This window comes from Erpetoichthys calabaricus, chromosome 2 (assembly GCF_900747795.2).
Source record: "Erpetoichthys calabaricus chromosome 2, fErpCal1.3, whole genome shotgun sequence".
NCBI lineage: Eukaryota > Metazoa > Chordata > Cladistia > Polypteriformes > Polypteridae > Erpetoichthys > Erpetoichthys calabaricus.
The window spans coordinates 227393727-227413930 of NC_041395.2; the positions used below are offsets into that span (position 1 = coordinate 227393727).

Consider the following 20204-nt stretch of genomic DNA (forward strand, 5'->3'; position numbering starts at 1 on the left):
ACTTTATGATGAATAAGCTTAATAGGCATTCAGGCATGTTCACCTTACTTAGTTGATGCTTACATTTCAGCAACAGACAGAGTTGTAATTATATAGGTAGATTTTGCTGTGGAGTAGTATTTCTCATGACAGTCAAAGGGTTAATAAATTAAATTTTAAATATTTTTGTGCTACTGGAATGTTTCAAAGCAGCATTAAAATTCTACCTGGCACCACAAGGTACTGTAGGGCATATGAAATAAATTATATAGAATCCTACAAAATGGTTTCCAGTACTTATGTGGCAAAGGTTTGATTAAGGTGACATTTTTCAGTTTTACAATAACAGTATCATTGTCTTTTATAGCTGCATGAGTCATTTTTTTTCTCTTAGGTATTGATGTTGATTTGCAAATAAAATTTGCCTACATTAAAATAATTGCCCCAATGCAATTTGTCTACATACAGTAGCTATCACGTAGTTAATTTCTGTCCATCTGTAATATATCCATGGGATATCTAGGATTGGGCTGCATACAGTTCTGCTCGTTCTTATTAGTGATTTGATTCCAGCAAAAAGTTAAATCTACTTAAATTTCAATGCCACATGTACAGTGATGGAACAGTCCAACAGAGCTCTTTTTTTTACTGTTTTCTGGACAGCTTTGAATTTGGCACTTAGAAAACAATCACAAGGAATCTGCTTCTTTATTCATATAGATCAAAATTTACAAAGCCAGTCATACAGTAGTTTTTATAGTTTTTTTTAGCTCAACTTCAAAAATTGAGAATATTCAAAATACATTTTACCTCACTTCATTCTGTCATTATTTACAAATATGTACAAGAAAATTTCTAGAGTTTTTTGTTTGTTAAAAAAAAAAGAAACAAAGCAAAACAAAAAAAAAACTTCTGCACTTGTTTGTTTGTTTGTTTTTTCCTCAGATGAGATCATGTCAGATAGATGTCCCATGAGTGGGCTCAATGGCTTCTGGGATAGGTCCTCCGGGCACTGATTGGTATGACATGGGCATTGGAGTCTTGACGGGGCTCTGGCGGAACAATCCCCCGTTGGGGGCTCTGTGTTTGCACTGTATGGATGGAATGCTGGAGGAACTGCTGAGCGGTAGAGGCAGACTGCTGCTGGGGCCCTGTGTTAGCGTCCTGCCTGCCCCGTGGCCCTGCTCTGGCAGGAAGGTGCTCACAGACAGACCCGTGCTCTGATACTCCCGCACTGGCTCCAGGGTCTGGCTGGGCTGAATGCTGCCGATGTCCAGGGCAGAGATCTCGATAGATGGAGCGGGGATCTGCTTGTGGGCCATGTCCTCGTCCATAAGGCTGTTCATACGACGATGCACCTGCTCCAAGTTCACCTCTTTGTCCTAGTCAATCAGAAAGAAGGAAAGTATAATTAGAATGTGCTTTAAAAGAAGACCGTTACACATGTTTTAATCAAAGAAAGCACTATACAGGTTAATATGACTCTACCTACACAAGTAAAATCATTTCTAAGTTTGTACCTACAGTATAAAAGAACAAATGGTTCTAGGCAAGGCAGAGTGTGTAAAATTATTAGATATCTTGTCATTTTATGCCATGCAAAGATAACAAGCTGTAGCCATGAAAAAGAAAGTAAATGCTTGGCAATCATATGTTAAATGAGTAATCTGGTTTAAACATTTTTCACTGATGTTATTGTGTCAAGCCAATCAGACTTCAGTGTTTTCAAAATTCTTTTTACACACATCAAATAGTCAATACCAACTTCTAGAATAAATCTTTATATGCACATCACATATTCAATACACATTTCTAAAAGAAAAACCAGAAGTATATCAAACGTTTCATCAAGATTACATATTAGATTTTGCTGTAAATAATAAAAACAATTAGGGATGTGAAACTAGATAACTGTGACACTCCAAAATCTTTGTTGTAATTCTCTAATACTGCCTGTACTGGTAACTACTCCTTTCTATTTGATATGTTTCTTTACTCCAAGGAGCTCACATGATTATTTCTTTGAATGGATATCAACTACTCAGACGCTACTAACTCAACATTTGTAAGCAATCTGTGGAGCTTACATCTTTGATTAGGTCAATACAAAGGCTGGACACAACCCATGCTTTCAGTTTATTTATAAAACAAATCTGAAATAAATATATTGTATATTAGTGCAACTCTGCATTGGTATGTTAAATATATATATAGAAATATACCAGTAACGGGGCACTGCACGTTACACTTGACTTGATCATTCATAGTTTTCCTACCCCTTCTCTGTACATTTAGCATTTGTTTGCTCAGAGGTTGATGCGTTTGCTGCTTCCTGAGCAGCTCTTTTTTTCTCCACCCTAGCAGCCCGCTTCTTCTCTTCTTTTGTCGGCATCTTTTCACGTTAAAACTGATTAAGTCAGTGTTTGTGTTGCAATTACTTAGTATGTTTTCCTTAATTTTTCACTTAAGATGGCAGATTGAAGACTTAAGATTTAAGATATGAAGAGGTAGGGGAAGTGATGGTGAAGGTGGTAGGGATGAGAACGATGCCCTTACCCATGCGCTGCACGGAACCCTGCTGGCTGCTGCCGAGAGTAGATTCTACAATAAAATAAAATAAAAATAAAAAGAGGGATAACCTTGGAGGTCAGTCGTTACCTCGTAATGCGAATAGTAGACGTCACGTAGTATGTGTGTACCATATTTCAGGTGAATAGGTCAAACGGTTTGCAAGCTACAGGTGATTTAAAATCCTGGACAGACAAACGAACAGCCATGGTAGCATATTATATAAGAAGATACAGTATATATATATATATATATATATATATATATATATATATATATATATATATATATATATATATACTTTATCTATAATTTATATATTTTTTTTCTTTTTAATTTACAAAAATAGCAATTGATGTAATTTAATTAATGCTTAGTGTGCATGTGTGTGCTAGTATTACTACTTGTTTTACCCACATCTTGTCGAGTCGACAACATCTACAGCCGACAGGAACTTCTCAAGATCGGAGTGTGCAGCGAAGGGTGAGTTTCACCAGAGTTTCTCCGCTCCCACAACATTCCGGCAGACATAGCGAGGAGTCCCGACTGTCCGTGGATTATCATCCCCGCGGGCAGGTGATGGAGGCGGCACAGAGAGAGAAAATAAAAGCGAGGCTGCAGGGCTGGCACGTTAGTGAGGTTATGTAGGCAGCCTGTTAAACCACCACTCCCCAGTGTTTTCCTCACCAATGCCACATCTCTCGTCAACAAAATCGATGAACTGAGGCTACAGGTAGCAACAAATAACATCGTAAAGAACAGTTGCGTTCTGTTGATTACAGAATCTTGGCTTCACTCTTTGATCCTGGACTCTGCTATCCAGAGACAGGACCAGTGACTCCGGTAAGAGCAGAGGAGGGGGGCTGTATGTGTACGTAAATAACAACTGGTGTACAAATACAGTGACTGTAGAAAGTCACTGCTCCCCGAACTTGGTGTATGTGACTGTTAGATGCAGACCCATATATCTCCCTGGAGGGTTTACTGTGGTCATGATTACTGCTGTTTACATAGCACTGGATGCTCAGCTATCGAACTTTTACACCGCAGTATTAGCAGTCAGCTGACCAAGCACCTTGATGCTGTGTATATCGTTGCTGGGGACTTTAACCATGTGGATTTAAAACCTGTGCTCCCTTAATTCCTTCAGCACATCAAGTGTGCCACCAGAGGAGCTAACACTTTGGATAAAGTCTACACAAACATTAAACAGGGCTACACCGCTACCACACCTGGGCCACTCTGACCACACGTCACTGTTTTAAATTCCGGCATACATCCCACTCAGGAAAACTGCCCCTAACAGCACAAAGACAGCTAAAACTTGGGTGGATGGAGCCTCTCAGCATCTGCAGGATTGTTTCAGTATGACCAACTGGGACATCTTTGAACACCCAGACCTTTAAGTGTTTAGTGACAGCGTACTGTGTTATATTAAGAACTGCACAGACATTGTCACAGTGGATAAACATATCTGGGTCTACCCCAAACAGATGCCTTGGATGACCAGGGAAGTCCGGAGGCTGCTGAAAGAGAGGAACACTGCCTTCAGGTCTGGTGACAAGGTCTCTACAGCACAGCCTGTGCTAGCCTAAAAAAAGGCATCCGAGAGGTCAAGTTAGATTATAAAAGGAAGATCGAGGAACACCTGGACAACAACAACAGTAGGCAAGTGCGGATGGGTGTCCAGCATATGACCAACTACAGGACCAGTCCTGGAGCTGTGGGAGATGATTTATCGCTGGCTGAGGAGCTGAACCACTACTTTGCCCGGTTTGAAATGGATCCACCAGAGACAGCCTGACCCCATCCAGAAACCAACAACAGCCCCATCTTCACAGTGGAGGAGCATGAGGTGAGACACACGCTGCAGGCTGTCAACCCACGGAAGGCAGCTGGACCTGACGGCATCTCAGGACGCGTGCTGAAAGTCTGTGCACACCAACTGGCTGGGGTCTTCACCAGGATATTCAACCAGTCTCTGTCTCAGTCCACTGGGCCATCCTGCCTGAAATCCATTGTGCCTTTGGCCAAGAACAGACAATCACAAGTCTTAATGACTGCAGGCCAGTTGCACTGACCCCTGTGGTTATGACATGCTTCGAGAAGCTCATCAGGAACCACCTCATGTCATTCTTTCCTCCCATGCTTGATCCGCACCAGTTTGCCTACAGAGCAATCAGGTATACGGAGGACGCTGTGGCCACTGTTCTCCATGCTGTTCTGTCCCATCTGGAGCAGCAGAGGAGCTACGCACGGCTGCTCTTCATAGACTTCAGATCTGCCTTTAATACCATCTTACCCCACAGACTGGTGACCAAACTGTCAGACATAGGAATTTCACACTTCACTTGCCTTTGGATCAACGACTTCCTGAGTGATCACACTCAGAGGGTTAGAGTGGGCCCCTACTTCTCCACACCCATCAGCCTCAGCACTGGCTCCCCACAGGGCTGTGTGCTGAGCCCCCTGCTCTATACCCTCTACACCCACGATTACATTCCTGCCCACCACGGTAGTAGGGCTCATCTCTGGGGGGGGGGGGGGGGGGATGAGTCCGCCTACAGGGATGAGGTGGAGCGCATGACAACGTGGTGTAGGAATAACAACTTGCTCCTAAATATAGCCAGGACCAAGGAGCTCATAGTGGACTTCAGGAAGAAGGCAGACAACATCCAGCCATTCATCATCAATGGGGACTATGTGGAGAGGGTCTCAGACTTCCGCTTCTTGGGAGTCACCATTAGGGAGGACTTGACCTGGTTGAACACACACTGCTGAAGTAGTGAAGAAGGCCTAAAAGAGACTCTGCTTCCTGAGGGTTCTCAGGAAGAACAACATCCCAGAGAAACTGCTGGTGTCCTTTTACCGCTGCACAGTAGAGAGCATCCTGGCCTACTGTCTCTGTGCGTGGTTCTCCAGCTGCACAGTAGCACAGAGGAAAGAGCTCCACAGGGTCATTAAGGTTGCCCAGCAGATAGTCGGCTGTCCTCTCCCCTCACAAGAAGAACTACATAGTTCCTGTTGTCTCAGGAACGTCAAGAAAATTCTTAAGGACCCATCACACCCAGGACATGCATTGTTTGAACGCCTGCCTTCAGGAAGACGTTTCACATCCATAAAGACTAAGACAAATAGACTGAGAAACAGTTTCTTTCCTTCAGCCATCACCATGCTGAATGCTGCTAAGTGGTCAGTCTGACCTAGTGCACCTTCATGTTTACAATACAATACACTCTCATGTTTACAATATAGCTCTAAGTCAACATTGGCTATGGGACAAGTGCAATATGACGTATGTATGAATGGAAAATTTTAGTTTTAACTTGAGTAATTGTGTTTTGCTTTTATTTTATTTTTGCATTGGAAAATTGCACCTAAATTTCGTTGTACAATGTCTCATTGCTACAATGACAATAAAGATTTTGATTGATTGATTTATTTTGATTGATTTGATTGATTGAGTGATAACTCATTTAATTAAAAGATTAATTGTTCAGTTTTAGATAATTCATAATTGCTTGTCAATATACTGAAAATGGCCTCCTCCTTCACAGGATTGTATTTGGCTATACTGACTAAAATTGGCAGTTTTTCTTGCCAAATGAATTATCATCGACCTCTGGTTAAAAGCATAAACAGTTCATGGTTCTTAATAGGTATTCTGTCACAAAAACATTAATACACCTTTTCTTTTAAAATTATAGCCTTCTTCTTCTGTTATTGCATAAACAACCACTAAATATTAAAAGAAAACAGGCATGTTTTGGATTTAGCAACAAGGGAAAATTTAAAGACTGCTGAGAAAACTGTAGCTTTTCTTTTTCTTTATGAATATTAAGGAAATGGTATCATTAGAATAAATGAGTATTCTTGGCTAAGTTAAAATAATTTAAATTCTGCCTTTTAATAATACCTGATAATAACTTTACCACTTTCATTTGTTAATGAGTTTCATTTACATGTAAAACATCATATTGTATTATACTTTTTGACCAATACACACCTAATGCAGCTATTCTTGTAATCGTTTACTATCTGTTAAAGGCACAGAAAATACTCATTTCGAGACAGTATTAGACATTAGATGCCCTACCAGTTAGCAGGTTAAATTCCTATTTTTTGCTGATAATACTAAATGAGTTTTTCACCAAAATATTCAAAACACTTTCATAAAAATCAACATAAAAAACAACTGGAAAGGACATCAGATGAAAATACATATGGCCTCAGCCTTATTAGAACATGTCTTGATCTGTGAAAATCTCAATTAAATACCTAATTGTTCAATACTTATCTGGTGCACTTCACTAACCAATGTATGGTGTACCGAGTACAAATAAAAAATAAATATGTATGCAGAAGTGAAGTAATCATATTTATATACTAGGAATTCTGGCTTTTCAGAGATAAAAAGATAGTTTAACAGTTTAACTTGAGCTTGTCACATTTCTTTAAACTTTTTCTTCAAAATTAAAAATAAAAGCTGACAACTAATAAACAGATCAAAATAAATCTAAGAAAAATAATTTTACAGTCTCATTGTCAGCACATAAGTCACAAACTCAGCAAGGTAAAGTTTACTGTGTTTACTTTATTATCTTCTTATTACTAACTTACTATTGTGAATCTAAGACAATACTGTATGGCAACACCTCTCTTTGTAAATCAGAACTGGTCTTGAGCTCAGATCTGAACTCCTCCCTAGTATACATAACAGTAATAAATTATGACCTCAAGGTAGTGTTGAGTAAGTTAGAGATGTTATGTTAAATAAAGAGTTCAATTTTTAAAAAACATTAAAATCAGTTAAAAGCAAACGTGATGCTTTATTACACAAGTGAAAATCATTAGCAAGTTATTGGATGTGTACAAAGTAAATTTTGATTTTAATTACCAATCCATCCATCCACTTAACCAGTTAAATGAAATTAAATGTTACAGCCACCAAGGCTTTATTGGCATCATCTTAAAGCATATTAAATTTTTATTAATATTTAATTCATATTTAAACATAACATCTCAATCCTGCTTAATACACAGGGACCGGAACTTATCCTGGTAGCATTAGGTTTAAGGCAAGAAAGAGCCTCACATACAAATTGGAATTGCCAAATAACCAAACCTGCATATCTTTGGAAAAGAAGAAAGACACCCCACACAGACAACAACTGGGCACAGGATTTTGGCCCAGGCTGCTGGATCTGTGGTAACCACTGCATTATTCTGCCACTCACGTTAAATTACATTGACATCTTGTGTTACTAAGTAACACAGAAAAGATTGAAACTTAATCAAGATTTATGATTTGTTTCCTTTTCTGTGGCACACTGTGGCACTGAAAGCAAAAGCAGTTACTATAATCTTACTAGAAGAGCAATTCTCAAAACATTAACAGGTGTTTGCAAAACTCATAACAAATGAAGAAGCAGAACAGTTATTCTAGGTGACTGCACATCTATGCAGCTTGTAGAGTTTAACCTCTGCATGTTCTATGTTTCCTTTTATCTGGTAATTTATAAACTGGTAGGAGAAAAGCACAAAAGAACAGACTACATAGCTGCTGTGTGAAATGAAAAGACATTCTAACAAAATTTAACTTAATGGCTAAGAATGATCTAAAAAAGGAAAGGAGTTAGCCTGAAAAACTCATCTGCCAAACAAATCAAAATGCATTTAGTTCCTTAGTTTAGAAGACAACATCCCTAAACATGAGACATTATATCTCTTAACAGCTATCCTGACCTGTATAAATATCTTCTGCTTCATCCCAGTCTCTCTCTCTTTCTGTCCATATGTCCTTCCTCCCTCCCGATGAAGCAGATGTAAAATCATTATATGTCAATGGACCAGAAATTCTGGCCAGTCCGTAATCCTTAGTAACCTGCATGAGACCATAAAAAATAATGAATAAAGAAATATCCAGAGCCTGTGTCTTCATTGACATATAATAATAATAGTAAGAACTGTTGTGTCAAATGTGCACTACTTAACAAAATAGATTACATGATCTTCATGTACAATATGACAGAATTGTTTTAAAATATTTATTCCTTTTTGAATTTTATTTTTTATTTTGGAAGAAAGTAATCACTCACTGTGATATTTTTTAAGAAGTTAGACACATGAAACAACCATAAACATGAAAAATAAATTATATATATTCATATGTTCAGGTTGCAAACCTTGGTTTTGCTAGATCCCATGTGGACATAGGCATTTACCTTTATTTGAACTTTTATATAACTAAATATTCTGCATATAAACACTGCAGTATCCAGCACCTTGTGGGAGCAGTTGGCAGAGGGAAATGTCAAAAGGCATAGGAAAGAGCAATAACCATAATTTGGATTTCAAATACCAGTCAGAAAACAAAGAAATGGTAGAATAAATGACTAGAAAAAGAACTGGTGATAAAATACATGCACTGCTTGTTTAAAATACTCAGACATAATCAGAGGACATTTGGCTCAAATGTGAGCGTGCTACTGCTGCTGGTCATGGGGCCAGCAAGAGAAAGAAGCTTAAAAGAAATTTATAAGCAAGCATCAGTGAACTATGCACAATACAAGAAATCACAATATCATGATATCACAACATGCTACTTATATTTATTTCTTTGGAAATATATTGCATAGTGCTTTAACAATACATTTTGTAATTGTGTTGCACTTACTTTTTAAATGTGTTTTGTATTTATAATTAGTGTATAGTGGGCTGGACTTTTAAGTTCAATTTCCTAACCTGCTTATCCAATGTCGAGTCACAGGGTAGCGGGAGCCTATCAGAGGAACGATAAGACACAAGGCAGGAACACCACCTGGACAGGTCACCTGTCCATTGCAAGGTGAACACAAACTCACACACACTGCAGCAAGTTTAGCAAGTCCAAGGCACCTAACCTACATGTCTTTGGACTGTGGAAAGAAACCAGAGCACCCAGAGGAAACTTACACAGACATGGAGAGAACATGCAAACTCCATGCTGGGAACACTGAAGACGCAAACCACGTACTTCTTACTGTGAGACAACAGTGCTACCACTGCACCAACTTCATTTCTGTAATAAGTAAATTCACTTCATGAAAGTCAATTCAGTTTATTTTACACTAAACTCAAAAGTAAAATAACATATATAAATATATATATATATATATATATATATATATATATATATTATATATGTATATATATATTATATATGTATATATATATATATATATATATATATATATGTATATATATATATATATATATATATATATATATATATATATATATATATATATATATATATATATATATATATATGTATATATATATAAACATGTTTTTTTCTTTTCTTTCTTTTTAGTAATTCTGGTGTGTATTCTGGGTTGTTGTTATTTCGCTTGTTTATATATATATTTACTTGAACGAGCTTCTGTGATGGCTTCCCCCTTGGGACAAATATACAGCAGCACCATACATCATTATCTATCTATCTATCTATCTATCTATCTATCTATCTATCTATCTATCTATCTATCTATCTATCTATCTATCTATCTATCTATCTATCTATCTATCTATCTATCTATCTATCTATCTATCTATCTATCGTAAAGTCTTCTTAATTCTGTGGACATTTATGACACCATTCCCTAAACCCATTGTTGTTGTTGTTTAATTAATCACAGTTGCTTACCACTGCTCAAATTGATATTATGAAGTGCCAATTGCCATTGTTCTGCCATGTCAAAACCCTTTCCACCAATTCATATATCAGCCTTTACCTAATACAATTGATTCTCTATGTTCAGATAACCTTGCTAGCTTACTGACCTCAGCAACTCATTGTTCACTAAATAAACTACTGTACAGCAGACTCAACTTGATTATACTGTGGCTTTAGATGACTGAATGGAGGCTGCTAATGAGGACTTTGCTAACAATGCAGTATGCATGACAATAGGAGAACATATTCTGAATATGGCCTTTTACTTTTTAAAATCTGAATCTGTTGAATTTTGAGCTCACAGTTGTAAACATCAACTGTCCTCACACTTTGGATATTTATTAATAGGTCTGTCTGTTACTTGATAAAATCTCTCTATTATGAAAAAAAATCTTGGAAGACTTGGAAGGAGACAAGACGTGATTTTCTCAGAGACAATTTAACGTCCCATGAGACAAAAGGGCAGCTGTTGTACAGGCAGATCACGCACCACAGCAGCAACAGCAAGCTGATCAAGCAAAGAGGAGGTAAAAAAATTGTATTTGTTTCCCATTCTATCACCAATTAAGAGGGGGTTTCGGAGGAGTGACCGCATCTCCTTAGCGTGCATTCAGCCCCTCTCTTCACAACACACCCCGGGGAGGGGCAGGTTTGGGGGTGGTCAAGCAAAGCGAGCAGGGGGCAAAGCCCCCTTGTGATTAATTAAGAAAATAGTAGAAACTGGTTCAATTAAAGGCATATGCTTTCCTCTTATTGTTGGTTAGAGAAAAATCTGCAGATTCACAAAGTCTCCAAGGATTAAATTTGTAACTCAAGTATAAAGAGACAAAAAAACATAAACATCTAGTTATATTGTAACCTTTTACTTTCTAACTTTTTACCTCTTTAGGTTGTTCTTGCCGACAACGATTGCTGTTCCACCACATCTCAAGGCCAGCAACTAGGCAAGCTAGCAGTAGACCTGCAGCTAAGACACAAAAAACCCCAGCAAAACTGTGCAGCTTGAGGGCGCGGCCATCAGGTTGTATATTTGTATGACTGTCCAGATCACATCGTCCCATTCGAGGCCACCATTTCTGTTTGAGAATGTCTAAATCTCCATTTTCTTGTAGCTCCAGGATCCTAAAAAACAAACAGCAGTTCATTGACATATTTCATATTTATGAAACTAAATAAAGACTAAAGAAATGCACAGGACAATCAAAACATTCAGACCATTGCTGGCATGTGGGTGGAGACCTACAGCTGTCATAGAAAAACTCATGTGGAGAATGCGCATCAATCAACGGCTTTCAAATATAATTCTGCAATTGTCTTTGATAGAGAGTTGATTAACAACGACTTTAATTGAACTTGCAAATTTTAAATGTAGACTGCTATCAGTATGAAATACAGTAAAATATTCATTGCATTATTTCTTTTCAGTAACATTTATGAAACCTTTAACTTGTTTAAACTCATATCTCTGTATGCTCCTGAAATTTATTTCACAAATAAAGCCAACTGGTTTTAACTTTGAGTGATAATTTAATTTAGTCATTTAAGATATTTGTTATATATACTGTATCAAGTATTCAATATTATGAACATTTTCAATAATCACAAAAGCATCAGGCAATACAACTGATATTGTTAAATCACGCAAATAAACCTGTATTTATTACTGAATTATATGATATGACTACTAAAAAAAACACAGGTGGAAAGTATATTTTGCCCTATTTCACTCATTGTAGCATACAATAAAATTATAATTAGCAATTTTAGAAAGCCCAAAATCTGATGTTTTGAATTAACTGTATATAATGGATGTAATTTGCTTATTATAGTAAAACATCTGAAATTAATTAGCCACACAAAACAGGATGTTGCCCTGGAAACTGAACATGTAAAAGAAAGAAGTAATTTGGTACAGTTCAGTTAATTGTGATTAAAAGCATTGTTTATGAATGAATGCATGATACTGCAATATGTGTCACTTGTATTAGATAAACTGCAGATATCAAAATGATCAATATGATACCAAACAACTATAGTTGTTAAAGAACATCTAATTTATCTACTATATGATATGACTAGCAAGAATAAAGTCAATTCAAGTGAATCTAGTAAACACTGAGGAGCACTAAACATTAATAGATTCTTCCATTGTTTTAGAAAATGCTACAATGTTCAGAAATTTATTATAAAAAAAACAACAATTCAAATAACCTTTTATTAAATGAAAACATTCCAAATTAGAAAATGCTAGAATGGACACTAGAAGAAAGATCTTAGAAACTCCATATGAAGTAATGAGGTAACTTATGTTTTCGTTTGTTTATTTTAGTTGATACTTTTATCAGAAATAACATGTAAAACTCAGGTGTACCTGTATTATACAGTTGCTTATATATTTTTACAATAAGAGTACATACAGGTAACATATTTTGCTTTGAGTCACAGCGTGCCCGTGCTGGAGACTGAAATATAATACTGGAAAAGAATAGCACATAACTTAGTGAACAGGCTACTCCTGCCTCCAGTTACAGAAGAGACAGACTTTAGTGTACATAATTTAATGCTTGACTTGTTCTGTAACTATGAAAATTATGTAATATGACCATTTTTGGAAGATTAAGTGCATTTTAATAATGCAACATTTATGTAGTGCAGAATTTACTTAACAGAAAATGTATGTAATAGTGTACTCAGTTTGCTGACATTCTCAAAAAAGTACTTCATAGTCATGTATTGCTAACTCAGACAGTCAAGCTTACCTGATCCATTGCTATCATGTGGATGAATCACACTCTTGAATGCAAACAGATTTATAAAAGTGGAAGTGATGAAAATAAATAGCAAGCTAGTTTCTGATATAAGAGAGAAAAATTTGACCATTTTGAAATGAATTCTGGTTTGAGCTCTCTTCTAAGAAGACGCATCCACAGCTTTTGTGCTTTCAACAACTCTAATTATATGGGGTCACCAGACTGGTGCACCAAGTCTTTGATGTTATCTTGTCTCGCCTTTACATGTATAAAAAGTAAATTATCTCAGCTAAAACAAACATGTTACACATAATTATGGATTGGGACACTAATGAGAAACACTATGTTAATATTTAGATACTTGTGAGCAATGGAAGCTTAGGTAAAAATAATGTACCAAATCTGACATAGTTATAGTTTTCATAGACAGTCCTAAACATTTATTCATTTCCAGTTACTAACAATTTGTTGTCATTGTTTTCTATTTCTGGTAGTCACAACCTGGCCAAAAATACTCTGTAGTCTGTTTTGATGTTGGATAGACTGCAGGATACTACCACCTTCATTATACCTGCAGCGCCAAATCGTCTGCTGACTTTTCATTATGCACAGGTAAAATTCAATTAATTTATTACAATTCAAGGACTGTAGAAAGACCAGATGGAGCTTGGTGGTCTTTTGGCCTTGGAGTTCCTAGAGGTTTATTTTCACCAGCATCTTTAACAATGGGAGACTTTTGTTTTCTTCTCCCCTCTGTCAATCTCACCATAGCGTATGTTATCTATTTAATAAATTCACTTTTTCTTTTACTTTGAGCACTTTGAGCTATACTTCTGTATGAAAATGTGCAATATAAGTAAATGTCAATTATGATTCAGAATATGCTACATCCTCTTCAATGGCAATAAGTCCCTTGAAGATGAAACTCCTGCAGCTTCTCAGTGTCTCAGTAAGAAGGTTTCAGTTCCAAAAAAGGGGACATATTTTGGTCCACCATTCCTCATGAATGTCAGGGACGGCCTACTACTGTAGATGTAACACAAATGGTCCAGGGCTCGACCAGATACACTGACTGTCACGTTCAATACATCTAATCTGCATTGTAATCATTCACACCATCCTCAAAAGAGAAGAGGGAAACACATGTATAGTGATTATTGAAAAGAGTTTGATCAAACCTAATTAAAAGCCAAAATTTTGGATGATGCTGACAGAGACATAATTCTAGCCACAACGTCACTGGAACTTTTTCACATGCTTACCGGTATCATGCACTTTGATGTCACACAAACAAGCTTTTGGTATAGAGATAAAGTGTCACAACATCACATGTGACAATTATTTCACCTGGTATGTGCTAGGTGAGGAACACCTGAGAAGGAAGCTGCCAATGATCGACACCAAAAGACAGTAAGCTACAGAATGGTCTAGATTACACTGCGAGAAAGGGAGGAGATTACAACCTAGAGAAGTGCACAGGCATAAATAATCATGTTCTACCAGGTTCAGGCAATCTATGAGAAGCTTCACAGCAGCAGCCTCACCAGAAGAACTAAGGCCAAGAAAACAGAAGTCTCATATGAGAGGAGAGATTTAAATATAGAATGAAAAATAGATTGACTAGGAAAATGTCAGAACGTAAAAAATTATAATTGGGAGTGATCCTGACATATGCCAGTATAAGCTGAAATCAGGAAAGTAGTGTGTAAGCTGTATTTTTGTATTTCTCTATTTTGTCCCTTGTCACTAATGATGCAAAGAAAATTTGAGAGCATATGATGCAGTTATTAAGGCTGCAAGAATAAAATGATTGACTATGAGCTTTATCGCCCACTAAAGTAACGAGAATTACTGGATAAAACACAGGTGATCAGGTTAAAGAAACAGCTTTGACTCTACTACGGCATCAACCCACATTTTTGTAATGTTTTCAAGGCAGAATCATTTATAACTCAGTACATGAAGCTGCATTTATTCTGTCATGTATTGCCTCTATTACTGCTTTCTAGAGATTTCAATTGCACACAATCAATGTGAAGGTCATATTGCTTTAAGAGTAAATAGCATCAAATGCCATCTTAATCTTTTTTTATTTTTCTTCCATTTAAAAAAAAAAGTTCAATTCTTTTAACTCCAAGAGAGCTTATATCCTAGCTTCATTTAATATCCAACCAAAACCTTAAAATGGACCTATTCTTTGCTAAAGATTGCATGAATGCAATTATAATGGCCAAGGAAAAATTAAAAAGCTTATCTTTTGTCTTCATAACATGGGTGGATTACACAGACCTTAAGACAAAGTTCAGACTGTGTAAAAGGCCAACAGCTGCACTGATATTGTCTTTGATAAAGACTGTGATTGAGCTCATTTATTCAAATCAGTAACCTGCATTGCAATTCCCTCATTTAAGGTGTCTCCTCAGAAATTCAAAGAATTCAGAATTGTCTACTGATACTTTTTAAGGATTTAATAATAAAACTTTGAGTATTCAGTTAATTAAGCATAATTCTGAAAATGCTAATGGACATATGCCCCTTCTTGATGAGCCTATTGCTATAGATTTGTTTTGATTCCTTGGTGCATTCTCTGTGAAATGTTGAAAAACATTTTTTGTTGACTTTAAGCAAGTTATTCTTTCTTTCTTTCTTTCTTTCTTTCTTTCTTTCTTTCTTTCTTTCTTTCTTTCTTTCTTTCTTTCTTTCTTTCTTTCTTTCTTTCAAGTCTTTTCTAGGCCCTTCATGTAGCATTTCCTTTTCTTGTGATCATTTTATGCTTTTTTGTGCTTGTATTATTTCAACCTGCAATTCTACAGACATCTACTAGTCTATGCCATGTCTTTCCACTTCTCCTGTGAGGTCTTGTAAATTAAAAAAACATTCCACAAGCAGCTTCTACCACTTTGCACAATAAAAATCATTACCATTCATACTCAGCATTTCTCCTTGACAATGACTTAAGGGGAGACATAGAAAATAAAATGGAAAACCTTATTTGTAGGTGGTGTGACAGAAAAAACTAGCCAGACAGCATGAACCTCTGGTCAAGGTTCTTGGTTAGACTCGTCTGCTCATTATTCAATGTACAGTTCATTTTAATAGGTACCACTGATGGAAATCTAAGGATAAGCTTTTCTAAACTGCATCAAGAAAATATGCTTTGTCTTGCATAATAGCCTCGTGCTTGAGATGCATGTAGTTTGCTATAAATATCCACTCATAAATCTGTACTAAATGTCATTTTCTATGTGTTTTATGTATATAGCATTGTTTACATTTTTAGTAAAACATTATGCATTATCAAGGTATTCTTTGTACCCACTGTATCTTTATTACATTGTATCAGAGGTACTTTTGCATTTTTTCATTTATGGCTTGTACTTATATAGATTAGACTGAGTAAGAATGCAGTTTTGCTCAGTATGTCAAGTTCATCTACTCCTATAGCATTAAAGTTGACATACTCCATGATTACCACATGTCTCTCATACCAATATGTCTAATTTTGTTAACAAATGCCAATGGATTTGAAGACATGTAGTGGCAAACTCTGCTGACAAATATCCATCCATCCATCCATTATCCAACCCACTATATCCTAACTACAGGGTCACGGGGGTCTGCTGGAGCCAATCCCAGCCAACACAGGGTGCAAGGCAGCTGACAAATGTTGTAACCAAATAACATTGGGGAGGGGGGGATAAACAGGCAAAACTATTTGTATTATTTTGGTTCAGGATTATAGTGAAAAAAGTGAAACTATGGCTGTATTATAAATTACTTAAGATACATTTAGCAAGAGATCTGTTAGAATAGCTAAGCAAGAACAAAGTGATCAAGAAGGGGATCATTAAGGCAAAAGTGTAGAGAAAATATACTTTAAAACAGAAAGAAGGACATAAGTGAAGACAACTTACAAGACAACTTAAGTACAGAAAAAAGAATAATGGATTAGGTCATGTTTCGGAATGCTTTTACGTAAGTCCCTGAACAACAAAGAATTGTATAAAAATGGAAAAAGACACCAGGAAAAAATCCATTTGAGAGAAAAAAGTGACGTCTGTGGTGTGTGCCTGTGGTTTACTGTTTAAATAAAGCAATCTATCTCTTTTACAATGCTTGGAGTGTGCTTATCCTCAGCTTCAAGAAAATTAATTAAAAATTCGTACGTGAGTGTCAGAAGGCTTTGTACCCTAGGAACCAAGTTACCCAAACTATTCTATACCATTTCAGTAATTATTTACCGCTGATCTTTCTGATCATAAAATAGGTCATTACAATATCAATTGATGAGAAGAATTCATAATTAATTGCAAAATTATGGTATTTGAAGGTTCCTCTAGAGTTCCTCTTTTTCTTGCACAATTTAACTCGAAAACTAATCAGGACATTATCATCTCCTAACAGGCTTAAGTTTCAAGTTTGGTATTTTTCCATCCAGCCGTTTTAGCTCTAGACTGTCCTCAAGAAACTGTGACACACAGACACACACACAGACACACACACAGACAGACACACGTCCATTATTGAGATATTAATGTTTTTGTGTTTCAGGGGAGCCTGAAATGTCAAGATCTGTCGAAAACCAGAGATCGTAATTTTTGACAAATGAATTTCTTTTACTTCTCCTCCATAGATGATAGGTTATTGTGGGGGAGGATGTAAAGCAAAAATAGGAAAGGCTGGTTGGTAGGAAATGACAAAGGATGGACTTTCTTTGTATTGTGTTTTTTGTGTAGAAAACACAGCAATGTGCACTGTGGTGTGAATTTGTCTGGAAGGTATTCAGCATGAAAAAAAGAAACTGTGCTCCCCTGCCAACAATCATGTGGACAAGAATCATATACTGTATATAGATTATACTGTACATAAAACACAAAGTTGACTGATTGACTTACTCATCAACAAAAACATTATTTCACATTTAGTTAAACAGCTGAAATGTGTTGGGATGGTACATCTAGGTCAGTAGGTATCTGCTAAGAAAGGATATTTTGATCTATCAATATTTAGGGATAAGCAATAGAAAAACTAAATACCTCAAAATTTCAAAAATGCCTTGATGGATTTTGAACCTCACTCCTTAATAAAAGTTCTTACCTTCATTGCTTACATTTCAGATTCTTATGTATTCTTTTTTCTACCAACAAAGATGTCAGTACAATACATTTACAATACTTTACACGTGTAATGGGCTAGAATTCAGTGTTTTAAAGAAAATACAAAATTCCTAGAAAATTCTGCTACAGGTTATTGTTGATGGCTATCTACAGGACATAAATATTTACCTGTCTTGCAAAAGAGTCACCTGTTTTGAGTAATCGGACTGCTGTGATTACTTTGGTCTACTCACAATGTGGTGATACAGAGCTGCCTGCTTCCTTTGAAAATTAACAAGCTCTGGGGACATTGGTGTCTAATCAGGTACTTCTTGATAGCTGACAACAATACTATTGTTGAACCAAAGTAAATGTTTTTATACTATTGTTCTGATGAGGAAATTGGCATGCACCATTATTGGCATTGGCACGAGGAAGCTGAAATCTCATACAGCCCCCTGCTGCTTGCCATGCTTTCCTGAGCATGTCAGATCTGAGGTCACAGAACCTGAGTCACGCTCCAGGCTCAGGGCCAAGGCCAAAGAGTTCTACCCAGAACCACAACAACCTGACAGAAATCCTCCACAAGGAACATCAGTGGAACAAGGACTTTAAATGGAGACCAGTGCTGCAGAACCCCAGGTGGGAAATATTGATGACCCAGTGGAACCCCCAAATGGTTAAGAAGACTTAGCAACAGAATAACAGAGTGACAGAGAAGGGGACACTCTAAGAAGATCTCGCACTGTCAAACCCAGAGAGGTTTTCACATAACACAGACTGGGGCAACCATCATACCAGCCTTGGAATCCTGGTGTCAATGCAGTTGTACAGAATCCTATGTATCTGTTACCAAGCCATGGAATAGTGTATCCAGCATACACAGGATCTGATCATTACCTAAGACCATCGGTTGAGACACAGTAGGCACTGAATCAAAGGCCGAGCATGTGGAACAAGATGTCAGGAGATATCTCAAAAAAAGTAGGAGAGAGTGTAATGGGCTTGAATTCAGTGTTTTAAAGAAAAGACAAAATTCCTGGAAAATTCTGCTACAGGTTATTGTTGATGGCTATCTTCAGCACATAAATATTTACCTGTCTTGCAAAAGAGTCACCTGTTTTGAATAATCGGACTACTTTGATTAGTATCTCATCCACTCACCATGTGGTGATACAGAACTGCCTGCTTCCTTTGAAAATGAACGAGTTCTGAGGACATTGGTTTCTAATCAGGTACTTCTTGATACCTGACAATAATACTATTGTTGAACCAAAGTAAATCTGTTTACACTGTTGTTCTGATGAAGAAATTGGCATGCACCATTGTTTAAATGATTGTCATGTTGATCTATGTAGAGATTGAAGCATTTATATATTTCTGGGTAAATGAGAATAAAGTAGAACAGAGAAGTATGGTCTGAGACTCGTGACTGCTGCCTGCTTCTTTTATGCTTTTTCACCATATCACGTGGCTACACCCTGTACCTGGCCCAGGTTCCCCTAGGCCTGAGGCCGGTAACACACACAAGATATTTTCATTACATATAAGAAGTTCCCTAACTTATCTTCTTTCACCATCCGACTATGATGTCACATCATCTACCTTAAAAAAAAAACAAAACACTAAAGAATAAAAAAAAAAACTGTAAATTAAAAAGTCACAAAGTAAAAAATATATTTAGTAAGCAAGAAACAGACTTGCTTTACTAGCATTTAATTAATTATATTTTGCTTTCTATAAAATTTGTGGTGCAAACCACAGTTAACATGAATGGTTTACTTTCTGAGTTAATCAACATTTAAGCTCATTCACTCACTGATTCATTCAGAATATAACTAACTCACTGTTTTGTATTTCTGTTTTTTTTGTGTACAATAATCATTAAAAAATGTCCATTAAAATTCGAGAAAGGATTAAATTTAATTTAAAAGCTGTAGGCAAAAATTAGTTTTGCTGATTAGTTACTTGGAAAATATATTCAAATAAATTCTGTTTAGTTTTCATCACCAAAACATATATATGGTAATAACACCTTATTAAAAAAGGCCATTTCCTACATTATCAAGTAAGTTTGTTTATATTTAACAAAAA

At 36.5% G+C, this 20204-nt stretch overlaps 1 protein-coding gene across 2 annotated transcripts in view; it reads right to left on the reverse strand.

The window, feature by feature from the left end:
* Window positions 1-668: 668 nt before the first annotated feature.
* The window catches only part of LOC114646859 (glutamate receptor ionotropic, delta-1-like), a 1476314-nt gene continuing 1456778 nt past the window's right edge, over window positions 669-20204 (reverse strand). Inside the window, exons 15-17 of one of the 2 annotated variants that reach the window (XM_051922843.1) lie at window positions 11146-11386; window positions 8293-8431; window positions 669-1361 (exon numbers count right to left, since the gene is read on the reverse strand). In XM_051922843.1, the coding sequence (XP_051778803.1) occupies window positions 961-1361; window positions 8293-8431; window positions 11146-11386 (781 nt within the window). In that variant the 3' untranslated portion in view covers window positions 669-960. The remainder of the gene's footprint in view (window positions 1362-8292; window positions 8432-11145; window positions 11387-20204) is intronic. The other variant, XM_028795229.2, reaches the window with a different exon arrangement.